At 47.3% G+C, this 15,619-nt stretch overlaps 1 protein-coding gene across 1 annotated transcript; it reads right to left on the bottom strand.

The window, feature by feature from the left end:
• Positions 1-8,411: 8,411 nt before the first annotated feature.
• Positions 8,412-13,740, bottom strand: LOC143775015 (uncharacterized). Its single transcript, XM_077262834.1, has 3 exons — positions 13,117-13,740; positions 10,659-10,787; positions 8,412-9,718 (listed from the first exon to the last, which is right to left on the bottom strand). The coding sequence occupies exons 1-3, from the start codon at positions 13,736-13,738 to the stop codon at positions 9,135-9,137; spliced, it is 1,335 nt and encodes a 444-aa protein (XP_077118949.1). The 5' UTR covers positions 13,739-13,740; the 3' UTR covers positions 8,412-9,134.
• Positions 13,741-15,619: the final 1,879 nt, after the last annotated feature.

Genomic DNA, 15,619 nt, shown 5'->3' with positions numbered 1-15,619 from the left:
GCAGCCCCAAAACAACCACATCATGCATTTTATGCAAAACAAGAAAACGTATCACCTCGCGGTGTTCAGGAGTCATGCACATGGTAACCTGTGTCCAATACTGCGGTTTATTTTCTGCTAATGGCGTAGCATCAATACCCCTAAGAGGTATAGGATTTTCTAATGGTTCAAGAATAAAACCACAGCGCTTAGCAAATGAGAGATCCATAAGACTCAGGGCAGCACCTGAATCTACAAACGCCATGACAGGATAAGATGACAGTGAGCAAATCAAAGTTACAGACAGAATAAACTTAGGATGCAAATTACCAACGGTGACAGGACTAACAACCTTAGTTATACGTTTAGAGCATGCTGAGATAACATGTGTAGAATCACCACAGTAGTAGCACAAGCCATTCCGGCGTCTATGAATTTTCCTCTCATTTCTAGTCAGGATTCTATCACATTGCATCAAATCAGGTGTCCGTTCAGACAACACCATGAGGGAATTTGCGGTTTTTCTATCACATTGCATCAAATCAGGTGTCCGTTCAGACAACACCATGAGGGAATTTGCGGTTTTGCGCTCCCACAACCGCCGGTCAATTTGAATAGCCAGGGCCATGGCATCACTCAGACCTGTGGGAATAGGAAAACCCACCATAACATTCTTAATGGCTTCAGAAAGGCCATTTCTAAAATTAGCAGCCAGTGCACACTCGTTCCAATGTGTCAGCACGGACCATTTCCGAAATTTTTGGCAATACACTTCAGCCTCGTCCTGGCCCTGAGACATAGCCAGCAAGGCTTTTTCAGCCTGAATCTCAAGATTGGGTTCCTCATAAAGTAAACCGAGCGCCAGAAAAAACGCATCAATATCAGCCAATGCCGGATCTCCTGGCGCCAACGAAAAAGCCCAATCTTGAGGGTCACCCCGTAAGAATGAAATAACAATTTTTACTTGTTGAGCAGAGTCTCCAGACGAACAGGGTCTCAGGGACAAAAACAATTTACAATTATCCCTGAAATTCCTAAACTTAAATCGGTCTCCTGAAAACGGTTCAGGAATCGGTATCTTGGGTTCAGACCTAGGATTTCTGATAACATAATCTTGTATACCCTGCACACGAGCAGCAAGCTGGTCCACACTTGTAATCAAGGTCTGGACATTCATGTCTGCAGCAAGCTTAAGCCACTCTGAGGTAAAGGGGAAAAGAAAAAAAAAAAAAAAATGAGAGAGAAAAAAAAACCTCAAAATTTTCTTTCTTATAATCCCACTTCTGCAATGCATCAAACATTCAATACTGGCCTGGCATACTATTATGACCCCAGTGGACAGGGTCTCAGAGGTACGTGTAAGTCTGCGAGATACAAAAATCCAGCTCATAGGGCAGTGGTAACTGGGTCGACCAAATATCTACTCCTAACACCAACACTAGAAGTAGCCGGGGATCATGCCTACGGTGATCGCTAGATGACTCGCGCCAGCCGGAGAATCTAACTACCCCTAGGAGAAGAAAACAAAGACCTCTCTTGCCTCCAGAGAAAGGGACCCCAAAGCAAGATACAAGCCCCCCACAAATAATAACGGTGAGGTAAGAGGAAATGACAAACACAGAAATGAACCAGGTTCAGCAAAGAGAGGCCAGCTTACTAATAGCAGAATAAAGCAAGATAACTTATTTGGTCAACAAAAACCCTATAAAAATCCACGCTGGAGATTCAAGAACCCCCGAACCGTCTAACGGTCCGGGGGGAGAACACCAGCCCCCTAGAGCTTCCAGCAAAGGTCAGGATACAGATTGGAACAAGCTGGACAAAAATACAAAACAAAACAAAAGCAAAAAGCAAGGAAGAGACTTAGCTTTAACAAGCAGGAACCAGGATCAGTACACAAGAGCACAACAGATTAGCTCTGATTTCAACGATGCCAGGCATAGAACTGAAGGTCCAGAGAGCTTATATAGCAACGCCCCTGAACTAACGGCCCAGGTGAGCATATAGGAGAAGACAGAAGCTCCAGTGTCAAATCACTAATGACCACTAGAGGGAGCAAAACGCAAATTCACAACACATTCCAAAACGTCACTACTTCCCTTCCGAGCCCCGGCATGTGCCCAAACAGTGGTTTACCCCCACATATGGGGTATCAGCGTACTCAGGAGAAACTGGACAACAACTTTTGGGGTCAAATTTCTCCTGTTACCCTTGCAAAAATAAAAAATTCTGGGCTAAAAAAATATTTTTGAGGAAAGGAAACACATTTATTATTTTCACGTCTCTGCGTTATAAACTTCTGTGAAGCACTTGGGGGTTCAAAGTGCTCACCACACATCTAGATAAGTTCCCTTGGGGGTCTAGTTTCCAAAATGGAGTCATTTGTGGGGAGTTCCTACTGTTTAGGCACATCAGGGGCTCTACAAACGCAACCTGACGCCCGCAGAGCATTCCATCAAAGTCTGCATTTCAAAACGTCACTACTTCCCTTCCAAACCCCGACGTGTGCCAAAACAGTGGTTTACCCCCACATATGGGGTATCAGCGTAGTCAGGAGAAACTGGACAACAACTTTTGGGGTCCAATTTCTCCTGTTACCCTTGGGAAAATAGAAAATTGTGGGCTAAAAAATCATTTTTGAGAAAAGAAAAATTATTTTTTATTTTCATGGCTCTGCGTTATAAACTTCTGTGAAGCACTTGGGGGTTCAAAGTGCTCACTATGCTTCTAGATAAGTTCCTTGGGGGGTCTAGTTTCCAAAATGGGGTCACTTGTGCGGGAGCTCCAATGTTTAGGCACACAGGGGCTCTCCAAACGCGACATGGTGTCCGCTAATGATTGGAGCTAATTTTCCATTCAAAAAGCCAAATGGCGTGCCTTCCCTTCCGAGCCCTGCGGTGCGCCCAAACAGTGGTTTACCCCCACATATGGGGTATCATCGTACTCAGGACAAACTGGACAACAACACTTGGGGTCCAATTTCTCCTATTACCCTTGGGAAAATAAAAAATTCTGGGCTAAAAATCATTTTTGAGGAAAGAAAAAGTATTTTTTATTTTGATGGCTCTGCGTTATAAACTTCTGTGAAGCACCTGGGGGTTATAAGTGCTCACTATGCATCTAGATAAGTTCCTTGGGGGGTCTAGTTTCCAAAATGGGGTCACTTGTAGGGGAGCTCCAATGTTTAGGCACACAGGGGCTCTCCAAACGCGACATGGTGTCCGCTAACGATTGGAGCTAATTTTCCATTCAAAAAGTCAAATGGCACGCCTCCCCTTCCGAGCCTTGCCGTGCACCCAAACAGTGGTTTACCCCCACATATGAGGTATCGGCGTACTCAGGAGAAATTGCCCAACAAATTTTAGGATCCATTTTATCCTGTTGCCCATGTGAAAATGAAAAAATTGAGGCTAAAAGAAATTTTGTGTGAAAAAAAAGTACTTTTTCATTTTTACGGATCAATTTGTGAAGCACCTGGGGGTTTAAAGTGCTCACTATGCTTCTAGATAAGTTCCTTGGGGGGTCTAGTTTCCAAAATGGGGTCAATTGTGGGGGAGCTCCAATGTTTAGGCACACAGGGGCTCTCCAAACGTGACATGGTGTCTGCTAGCGATGGAGATAATTTTTCATTCAAAAAGTCAAATGGCGCTCCTTCCCTTCCGAGCCTTACCATGTGCCCAAACAGTGGTTTACCCCCACATGTGAGGTATCGGCGTACTCAGGAGAAGTTGTCCAACAAATTTTAGGATCCATTTTATCCTGTTACCCATGTGAAAATGAAAAAACTGAGGCTAAAATAATTTTTTTGTGAAAAAAAAGTACTGTTTAATTTTTACGGATCAATTTGTGAAGCACCTGGGGGTTTAAAGTGCTCACTATGCTTCTAGATAAGTTCCTTGGGGGGTCTAGTTTCCAAAATGGGGTCACTTGTGGGGGAGCTCCAATGTTTAGGCACACGGGGGCTCTCCAAACGCGACATGGTGTCCGCTAAAGACTGGAGCCAATTTTTCATTGAAAAAGTCAAATGGCGCTCCTTCCCTTCCGAGCCCTGCCGTGCGCCCAAACAGTGGTTTACCCCCACATATGAGGTATCAGCGTACTCAGGACAAATTGGACAACAACGTTCGTGGTCCAGTTTCTCCTTTTACCCTTGGGAAAATAAAAAAATTTTCGCTAAAAATCATTTTTGTGACTAAAAAGTTAAATGTTCATTTTTTACTTCCATGTTGCTTCTGCTGCTGTGAAACACCTGAAGGGTTAATAAACTTCTTGAATGTGGTTTTGAGCACCTTGAGGGGTGCAGTTTTTAGAATGGTGTCACTTTTGGGTATTTTCAGCCATACAGAACCCTCAAACTGACTTCAAATGTGATGTGGTCCCTAAAAAAAATGGTTTTGTAAATTTTGTTGTAAAAATGAGAAATCACTGGTCAAATTTTAACCCTTATAACTTCCTAGCAAAAAAAAAATTTCTTTCCAAAATTGTGCTGATGTAAAGTAGACATGTGGGAAATGTTATTTATTAACTATTTTGTATCACATAACTCTCTGGTTTAACAGAATAAAAATTCAAAATGTGAAAATTGCGAAATTTTTACAATTTTTGCCAAATTTCCGTTTTTTTCACAAATAAACTCAGAAATTATCGACCTAAGTTTACCACTAACATGAAGCCCAATATGTCACGAAAAAACAATCTCAGAATCGCTAGGATCCGTTGAAGCGTTCCTGAGTTATTACCTCATAAAGGGACACTGGTCAGAATTGCAAAAATCGGCAAGGTCATTAAGGCCAAAATAGGCTGGGTCATGAAGGGGTTAAAACAATGCTTGAAATAAATAATGGAGTTACAAATGAAAGCCATGGGTAAAGTAAATAAGATAATATAAATTATGCATTGTTATTATGTATAGTAAATAACTAAAATAAAAAAGTGAGTAGGTGTATTGTGATTGGGAGGGTGAGTGTGTGGATAATGAGTGGAGTGGAAGTAGAGATTGTAGGAGATGGAAGTGAAGACTGAATAATGAATGAAAATGTGTTAAGAATTGAGTGCAGGGAGTGAGGGAAGGACAAAGGATGTGGGAACTGTTATGACCCCAATGGCGAGGGTCTCAGAGGAACAAGTAAGTCTGCAAAGTACAAAAATCCAGCTCATAGGGCAGTGGTAACTGGGTTGACCATATATCTACTCCTAACGCCAACACTAGAAGTAGCCGGGGAACATGCCTACGTTGGTCGCTAGATGTCTCGCGCCAGCCGGAGGACTAACTACCCCTAGAAGAGGAAAACAAAGACCTCTCTTGCCTCCAGAGAATAGACCCCAAAAGTTGGATACAAGCCCCCCACAAATAATAACGGTGAGGTAAGAGGAAATGACAAACACAGAGATGAACTAGGTTTAGCAAAGAGAGGCCCACTTACTAATAGCAGAATGTAGTAAGATAACTTATATGGTCAACAAAAACCCTATCAAAAATCCACACTGGAAATTCAAGAACCCCCGAACCGTCTAACGGCCCGGGGGGAGAACTCCAGCCTCCCTAGAGCTTCCAGCAAGGTAAGGATACAGATTATGTACAAGCTGGACAAAAATGCAAACAAAACAAATAGCAAAAAGCAAGAAAGCAGACTTAGCTTAATCTAGCAGGAACCAGGATCAGTAGACAAGAGCACAACAGATTAGCTCTGATTACAACGTTGCCAGGCATTGAACTGAAGGTCCAGGGAGCTTATATAGCAACACCCCTGACCTAACGACCCAGGTGAGCATACAAGGGATGGCAGACATTCCCAGAGTCAAATCACTAGTAACCACTAGAGGGAGCCAAAAAGGTAAATTCACAACAGTACCCCCCCTTAGTGAGGGGTCACCGAACCCTCACCAAGACCACCAGGGCGATCAGGATGAGCGGTGTGAAAGGCACGAACCAAATCGGCCGCATGCACATCAGAGGCGACCACCCAGGAATTATCCTCCTGACCATAGCCCTTCCACTTGACCAGGTACTGAAGCCTCCGCCTGGAGAGACGAGAATCTAAGATCTTCTCCACCACGTACTCCAACTCGCCCTCAACCAACACCGGAGCAGGAGGCTCAGCAGAAGGGACCACAGGCACAACGTACCGCCGCAACAAGGACCTATGAAATACGTTGTGAATGGCAAACGACACTGGAAGATCCAGGCGAAAGGATACAGGATTAAGGATTTCCAATATCTTGTAAGGACCAATGAAGCGAGGCTTAAATTTGGGAGAGGAGACCTTCATAGGAACAAATCGAGAAGACAGCCATACCAAATCCCCAACGCGAAGTCGGGGACCCACACCGCGGCGGCGGTTGGCAAAACGCTGAGCCTTCTCCTGTGACAACTTCAAGTTGTCCACCACATGACTCCAGATCCGCTGCAACCTATCCACCACAGAATCCACCCCAGGACAGTCAGAAGGCTCCACATGTCCCGAGGAAAAACGAGGATGGAAACCAGAGTTGCAGAAAAATGGCGAAACCAAGGTGGCGGAACTAGCCCGATTATTAAGGGCAAATTCAGCCAACGGCAAGAAGGTCACCCAATCATCCTGATCAGAAGAGACAAAACACCTCAAATAAGCCTCCAGAGTCTGATTAGTTCGCTCCGTTTGTCCGTTAGTCTGGGGATGAAAAGCGGACGAAAACGACAAATCAATGCCCATCCTACCACAAAAGGATCGCCAGAACCTGGAAACAAACTGGGATCCTCTGTCCGACACAATATTCTCAGGAATGCCGTGCAAACGAACCACGTTCTGGAAGAACACAGGAACCAGATCAGAAGAGGAGGGCAGCTTAGGCAAAGGAACCAAATGGACCATCTTGGAGAAACGATCACATATCACCCAGATGACAGACATGCCCTGAGACACCGGAAGATCAGAAATGAAATCCATAGAGATGTGTGTCCAAGGTCTCTTCGGGACAGGCAAGGGCAAGAGCAACCCGCTGGCACGAGAACAGCAAGGCTTAGCTCAAGCACAAGTTCCACAGGACTGCACAAATGACCGCACATCCCTTGACAAGGAAGGCCACCAAAAGGACCTGGCCACCAGATCTCTGGTGCCAAAAATTCCCGGGTGCCCTGCCAACACTGAGGAATGAACCTCGGAAATGACTCTGCTGGTCCATTTAGCAGGCACAAACAATCTGTCAGATGGACAAGAGTCAGGCCTACCAGCCTGAAATCTCTGCAACACACGCCGCAGATCAGGAGAAATAGCTGACAAGATAACTCCTTCCTTGAGAATACCCACAGGTTCAGCGACTCCAGGAGCATCAGGCACAAAGCTCCTAGACAGAGCATCGGCCTTCACATTCTTAGAACCTGGTAAATACGAGACCACAAAGTCAAAACGGGAGAAAAACAATGACCAGCGGGCATGTCTAGGATTCAGGCGTTTAGCAGACTCGAGATACATCAGATTTTTGTGATCAGTCAAGACCACCACACGATGCTTAGCACCCTCGAGCCAATGACGCCACTCCTCAAATGCCCACTTCATGGCCAACAACTCCCGATTGCCCACATCATAATTTCGCTCTGCCGGCGAAAACTTCCTGGAGAAAAAGGCACAAGGTCTCATAGTAGAGCAACCAGGGCCTCTCTGCGACAAAACGGCCCCTGCCCCAATCTCCGAAGCATCCACCTCCACCTGAAAGGGAAGTGAGGTGTCAGGTTGGCACAAAACAGGCGCCGAAGTAAACCGGCGTTTCAACTCCTGGAAAGCCTCCACGGCAGCAGGAGCCCAGTTAGCTACATCAGAGCCTTTCTTGGTCATATCCGTCAATGGTTTAACAACGCTAGAAAAATTTGCGATAAAACGACGGTAGAAGTTAGCAAAACCCAAGAACTTCTGAAGACTCTTAACTGACGAGGGTTGAGTCCAATCATGAATAGCTCGGACCTTGACTGGGTCCATCTCCACAGCAGAAGGGGAAAAAATGAACCCCAAAAAGGGAACCCTCTGTACACCAAAGAGACACTTTGAGCCTTTAACAAACAAAGAATTTTCACGCAAAATCTTAAAAACCATCCTGACCTGCTCCACATGCGAGTCCCAATCATCAGAAAAAAACAGAATATCATCCAGATAAACAATCAAAACTTTATCCAGATACTTCCGGAAAATGTCATGCATGAAGGACTGAAAAACTGAAGGTGCATTAGAGAGCCCAAATGGCATCACCAAGTACTCAAAATGACCTTCGGGCGTATTGAATGCGGTTTTCCATTCATCGCCTTGCTTAATGCGCACAAGGTTGTACGCACCACGAAGGTCTATCTTGGTGAACCACTTGGCACCTTTAATTCGGGCAAACAAGTCTGACAACAGCGGCAAAGGATACTGAAATTTGACAGTGATCTTGTTTAAAAGCCGAGACTGCTGCGACCCATGATCGTTTGCTCCCGTTAAGTGAACACACCACAACTGTAATAAACTTTAAAACTTTTATTGGGAAATATAATCATATCATTTCCATCTTTTCCTTTGGGTAAATAATTTTTTGGTCGCAGCTCAAAACAGGCACTGTATGCCAACCAATGGGTGTAGGGAGATAACTGCCAACCGGACTCCCGGGCAGGTAACTTCACCACCAATAAACTTCACCCTTCCGCAGCTGCAACTGAAAGCTCATCTTAATAAACAGGGGAGGGAGGGCGGGAAACGGTCCGGGTCCTGGGACGGATGTGGCCACAGTACTTCCCGGCGCCAAGAGCAGGGAATAAGCCACGCCCCCTGCTCGGGAAGTTAACCCCATATTCCTTTTGCCTTCACTCAAAGGGAGATCACCGTGTTCCAGAGTAAAGAGGGGGAGGCGCAGCAGTCAGGGGACAGCGGCATAAGCCGCAGTGTCCCTAAGACTGCTGCGACCCATGATCGTTTGCTCCCGTTAAGTGAACACACCACAACTGTAATAAACTTTAAAACTTTTATTGGGAAATATAATCATATCATTTCCATCTTTTCCTTTGGGTAAATAATTTTTTGGTCGCAGCTCAAAACAGGCACTGTATGCCAACCAATGGGTGTAGGGAGATAACTGCCAACCGGACTCCCGGGCAGGTAACTTCACCACCAATAAACTTCACCCTTCCGCCAAGGAGGAGCGAATAACAAGAGCTACGACCCCCCCAAGGAATGCATCGCCTGAACCACTCCTTCTCTAATGCCGTTGAGGAAAATATCTAAACCCGCCTCATTCAAATGGACTCCATCTGGAAGGAGAAAACCGGAGTTGTCCCCCTCCAGCCGATGGTGACGAACAACTACCCCGTTCTTGAATCTTACGAATCGTGATATCCTCTGATTAAGCGTACGTCTGGATCTCTCCATAGCATTCAATTCTCTGGCACCTCGCCAGACCAGCCTTGGGATTATTTCGGACCACACTAGACGCATTAACGGGAAGAACATCGGGAACTTGTCCATGTCCGATCTGATCAGTGTAAGTAGCTCAACCAACGAGAAAGAAGCCAGGTCATTTCCTCCGGCATGAATAACCACGATGGTGGGGGATGAAGCCATCCGAGAAATGTGAACAATCTCCGGAAGGACTTGGGACCACATCATGCCTCTCAAACCACGCCATATCACGTCGACGTCGTGTAATCCCAGAGAACGCCCTCCTGGGCACGCCTCGGCACGTCGTGCAGCCCAGTAAATATATGAATGGCCCACTATCCAAACGCTCGGACGCACACCATCTAGAAATAAAATGCACAGTCAGCCAACAACCAATAACCCAACAACCCAGGACGTTCCCCAATAAAGTATCAAACTGGATCCCGGATATGGTGCCGAAACCACCAAAGCTTTATAATACTAAATCAGGCCTGATGTATCTGGCAAAACAGCGGGATTTCCACCTGCCCACCCTTTGAATCTCTGATTCAAATAACCCCGCTCTAGATGCTTCTGTTGCTGCACCTATCCGGAATGAGTGAGTCCCAAATTCTGACGCGGGCAAACCCAATAGTGATAACGTTCGTCTCATAACAGCTAAGAATTGACCCGACAATAGGGGGAGCCCATTCTCATGAACGAAAAATTGGGAACCGTCCTTCCTAAATTGCATATAATTCCTGATTAACGTCAATGGGCATAAGGCATTGTGAATGGCAAATATTGGGAACCAAGTACCCCTGCCGTCCTGATCAGTTTTGGATTTGCATATTCTAACCCTTAAACCATCATCGCAAATTAGTATATCCTCCCGCTTAAGGCCATCCGGTTTAGACAGAGCAGTAGGAACGATCTCACTAACCCGCATGGCCCCGAAGAATGCTAGGCCAAAAGCCGCCGCTATTAGAGCAGCCTCGTATTTAGAGTCGCAGACGGATCCCGAAGCTTTAACCATACTAACTAGCAATTCAAAGGATATTGGACGCCTGTTGTCGCCGTGTTTGTCCGTCCGTTGCCATCCTTTCAGTATTTGACTGATTAGGAAGTGTTTCGTAGAATCCGGCCAACCCCGCAGCTTGAAATGAAATGCTAAAGCTGACACGCGGTTACGCGCTACTGAACCAGATACTCCCATGGCATGCATTTTTGACAAAAATGCCATTGTCACCTGCATTCGAGCATCCTCCGAAGACCCCACCGATTTACCGTCTGCTAAAGAACACCACTCCTCCCACGCCTTACCATAGGCTTTCCAAGTCGATGGGGCTATCGATGACTGTATCAATGGCATCAGGTCCCCAGGACATCCCAGATCGAATGCGGGCAGTCTACTTCCTCCAAGGGTTCCTGAAGACGTCGGTCCCGTAAATCCTGCGAGTAAAACTCAGTTAATGAACCACAGACATTTTCATTGCTAACGGTTCGTACATCCGCTTTTAACCAAACATTAAACGTTAAGCATTTCAACACTATGAACCTAATCAGATCTAGAACCAACGATGAAGGAGATGCTAGATAATTGATGGCGTGAGCCCCGCTGATGGTTCCAAGTTGTAAGCGGATACGCTTGTTGGCCAATTGTGAACCCCAGACCTCCATGGCAGCCGCCACAGGGAGGAGGTCGATTAATGTGGGGTCCTCGTTCCACTTCCTGGAAATCCAGAAAGCAGGCCAATTGGCATTGCACAATTTGTCACCAAAGCGAATGCTGAAACCAGTGCGGCTAGACGATACAAACCACATACGCAAGTCCACGTTAGAGCATTCAATCTCCTGAAAGCAAGTCCTACCATTGTAACTGCTGAGGAACAGCTTCCATGTGTATAAATCAGAACGTAGCTGTGACGTAATCCTGATTCTATGATGTTTTTGACTCACCCCTCTCGTGGCTAACATCAACCTGCGCGAGAAGATCCTGCCCGTTGGCATGACCCTACAGGCGAAATTTAAGGAGCCAAGCAGAGATTGCAATTGAGTTAATGTGACCTTACCAACTGATATACACCCTCTGATGAGATCCAACAGCTTGTCAATTTTCTCCTTTGGTAACCTAAACTCCATGGCGATCGAGTCAATTTCGATCCCAAGGAATGTAATCACTGACACCGGCCCTACCGTCTTCTCGGGGGAAAGTGGGACCCCAAAATGCGACATGATATCTTCGAATTGGGCCAGGGCTGTGGCACACACATCTGAACCCGCAGGACCGACTATCAAAAAATCATCAAGATAATGTGTGATGGCAGTTAACCGGGTAAATTTGCGAGCAACCCATTCTAAAAAAGTGCTAAATAACTCAAAATAAAAACAGGAAATTGAACACCCCATGGGAAGACATGTGTCGTAATAGTATAAGTCCTCAAATTTTGCCCCGAGTAAGTGGTGACAATCCGGGTGTACAGGGAGAAGGCGGAAAGCCGACTCTATGTCCGATTTGGCCATGAGGGCCCCCGGTCCAGCACTCCTAACGAGGTCAACCGCTTTGTCAAATGAAATATAAGTAACGGCAATTTCCTCGCTGGGTATACCATCGTTGACAGACCTCCCCTTGGGATATGAAAGATGATGAATTAATCGGTATTTACCTACTTCTTTTCTTGGGGACTATACCTAGGGGCGAAACCCGTAAGTTAGGGAAAGGGGGGGAATTGAAAGGGCCGCGAAAATGACCCAAACTGATTTCCTTCCCCAGCTTCTCTGCTAGTACGTTGGGTAATTCCCTTGCTGATTGTAAGTTAGGGAATGATTGAGGTATTGGTGACCAATTAAAAGGAATGAAGAAACCAAAGGAGAAACCGACACGCAGCTGTGCCGCGGCCGACTCATTGGGGTATTTGTCCAGCCATGGCCCCATTCTTTTTACGCTCACCGGCGTCGTTAACCTCGCCTGTAGAGGGGTTTTTCCCGGAGGTGGCTTTCTGGGGCGGACGTGTGCATTTAGCCACTGAGTGGGGGCCTCCGCACGAGGAACACTCATGTCTATATTTGCATAGCCCATAGAATTTACAGTGCCCCTCGTTGAATGACCAGCATGAACCTGGTCTGCGAGTGGCTGCTGCTGCCGCATTGTTGTTAGACCCGGCAGCGGGCCCGTGAAAGGATTGGGTTGTTCTCTGAGCCATCATTAAGCGAAGCCATGAATCTGTGGCTTTCATACCCCAGCCCAATTGAGGATTGGCGGCCAATCGACGGCGGAAATCTTCATCATATTTCCACCAAGCCGATCCGCCGTGGGCTTTATAAGAATTATAAATGCTATCTAAGTATATAAATAGCTCGGAGCATCTTTCGGGATGCCTTTCCCCCATAACGCAGCCCATGACCGCAAAAGCTTGCAACCAGCTATTAATGGTTTTTGCAACTTTTGGCTTGCGTTCGTAAGTTTTATCACCCAACCGCCTCTCCCTGTCCACCGAGTGTTGGTCCGTGGAAACCAGAGACCATATGTCAATGAAATCGTTGGACCAAATTTGTTCCTTAATGGCGCTATCCAAATGGGCCCCTAAAGGAGGAACTCCACAGAATAGGCCATCTTTATACACATCCGGGCGGGGGGGAGGAGGTTGCCTGGGCAATCCGGCTGGTTGCAGCAATGTTGGATTGACATAAATCCTGCTTCCTGCAATAGTATTGGCTACAGTATCTGAAGGGTTGGTGTTGGCTCTCTCCCCACCCCATGCCCCGATAAAGGGGTACTCACCAATAGGTGTACCGATATCCGGACCGCTTGTCTCCCGTGCCACGGGAATTACCGTATCTTGACGCTCCATATGATGTAAAGACCTGCGGTGAGAAGATTCCTGCCTGTGTGATCTGCCTGATGAACTACCGGATGAAGAAGGCGAGCGCCAGCGTGAGGCTCTAGATCGTCTACTATGCCGGCTGGATCTAGATCTATAAGAACGCCGCCTGCTAACGCGACGCTCCCGCTTCCTACGTCCACTTCTGCGATGTTCTCTGGGGGATGATGATGAAGAGGATAATGACCTGCGCGCGGAGCGGGTACCCGCACTCTGTCTATTATCCAGAGCCGGGGTGCCAGCACCCTGAATTGGGGCAGGAGCACCGGTTGCCCCCAGCGAATGCGAAGCTGAGGCGTCCTGGTGTTCACCTACAGACGCTTGTGCGGGATTAATTTGCCCGCCCGGTACTTGTGAACCCGGTGTACTGAATATGAGTGGGTAAGGTGGAAATTGTGATTCCCCCCCCAAACTGGCCTGGGAGTACGTACTATGCTGACCTTGTGCCAATATTATGTGATGTGTTCCCACGTGCTGCTGCGCTACAGCTGCCGTGTCCTTGCTCCTGTCCATATTAGTCATAGTTCCCCCTGTGCTCCTTGAAAATGGAGGAATGCCCCCCTGCTGAGCCTCAGCCTCCCTCCCTGCTGTGCCTGAATCCTGAGATGAAGCAGATGTTCCCTGGACCCCCCCCATGTCGTTTCTAATTAACTGCGCAGTTCCGGATGACCCTGCTGGCGTTTGCAGGCTTAAACCCCCTCTCAGTGTCCCCGGGGCAGAAGGGGGTATAAAACTAATGTCGCTCCACGCCGTCCCCTGTGTCTCCCCCACCTGCTGTAAAGCACTTCCCCCAGACTTCCTGGCGCCCAGCGCAGAAGAGTCGCGCGCACGAGCGCTGCGCGCGCTCCTTTTTGAATTTACCGGCGGGCTCAGCCGTGCCGGAGGTCGGGTAGCTCTGCCAGAGCGCCGACCCTCCGGCGGCGCTGCCTGCACCGCGGCAGGGAAGGAGCTGCTCCCGGCCAGCAAAGCTGCTAACCAGGCGCTGCCTTCCCTGCCGATCCTGTCCCTCACCGCACTCTCTAGCGGGTCCATAGTCCGGCAGCCCCAAACGGTCCGGGTCCTGGGACGGATGTGGCCACAGTACTTCCCGGCGCCAAGAGCAGGGAATAAGCCACGCCCCCTGCTCGGGAAGTTAACCCCATATTCCTTTTGCCTTCACTCAAAGGGAGATCACCGTGTTCCAGAGTAAAGAGGGGGAGGCGCAGCAGTCAGGGGACAGCGGCATAAGCCGCAGTGTCCCTAATAGTCAATACAAGGCCTCAAAGATCCGTCCTTTTTGGCCACAAAAAAGAATCCCGCACCAAGAGGGGAAGAAGAAGGACGGATATGCCCCTTCTCAAGAGACTCCTTGATATATGAACGCATCGCGGTATGTTCAGGTACCGACAAATTAAACAGTCTCCCCTTAGGAAACTTACTGCCAGGAATCAAATCTATTGCACAGTCACATTCCCTATGAGGAGGCAGTGCACTGGACTTAGACTCGCTGAAGACATCCTGATAATCAGACAAATACGCCGGAACTTCCGAGGGCGTAGAAGAAGCAATAGACAAGGGCAGGGAATCTCCATGAATTCCATGGCCGCCCCAACTTGACACCGACATTGCCTTCCAGTCCAAGACTGGATTATGGGTCTGTAACCATGGCAAACCCAAAACAACCAAATCATGCATCTTATGCAGAACAAGAAAACGTATCACCTCCCGATGTTCGGGAGTCATGCACATGGTAACCTGTGTCCAAAACTGCGGTTTATTTTTTGCCAAAGGCGTAGCATCAATACCCCTAAGAGGGATAGGATTTTCTAATGGCTCCAGAACAAAACCGCAGCGCTTGGCAAATGACAGATCCATCAGACTCAGGGCAGCACCTGAGTCTACAAACGCCATGACAGGATACGATGACAGTGAGCAAATCAAAGTTACAGATAGAATAAATTTAGGTTGCAAATTACCAATGGCGACAGGACTAACAACCCTAGTAAGACGTTTAGAGCATGCTGAGATAACATGTGTAGAATCACCACAGTAGTAACACAAGCCATTCTGGCGTCTATGAATTTTCCGCTCATTTCTAGTCAGGATTCTATCACATTGCATTAAATCAGGTGCCTGTTCAGACAATACCATGAGGGAATTTGCGGTTTTGCGCTCCCGCAACCGCCGGTCGATTTGAATTGCCAGGGCCATGGAATCATTCAGACCTGTGGGAATGGGAAAACCCACCATCACATTCTTAATGGCTTCAGAAAGGCCATTTCTGAAATTTGCAGCCAATGCACACTCGTTCCACTGGGTCAGCACGGACCATTTCCGAAATTTTTGGCAATACACTTCAGCCTCGTCCTGGCCCTGAGACATAGCCAGCAAGGCTTTTTCTGCCTGAATCTCAAGATTGGGTTC

Source organism: Ranitomeya variabilis, chromosome 5 (genome assembly GCF_051348905.1).
Source record: "Ranitomeya variabilis isolate aRanVar5 chromosome 5, aRanVar5.hap1, whole genome shotgun sequence".
In the NCBI taxonomy this organism is placed as follows: Eukaryota; Metazoa; Chordata; class Amphibia; order Anura; family Dendrobatidae; genus Ranitomeya; species Ranitomeya variabilis.
The sequence above is the reverse complement of the archived record's forward strand: the minus strand, read 5'-3'. Positions and strand labels throughout refer to the sequence as shown.

Excerpts from the sequence above, each read along its gene's own strand:
- LOC143775015 (XM_077262834.1), bottom strand. The coding sequence starts at position 13,738 with ATGACTAATATGGACAGGAGCAAGGACACGGCAGCTGTAGCGCAGCAG. Across the intron at positions 10,788-13,116 it reads GGATATCGGTACACCTATTG|GATTTACGGGACCGACGTCT; the intron begins GTGAGTACCCCT and ends TTTTACTCGCAG. Across the intron at positions 9,719-10,658 it reads ATCGACTTGGAAAGCCTATG|ATGGTGTGCGTCCGAGCGTT; the intron begins GTAAGGCGTGGG and ends TTTTATTTCTAG.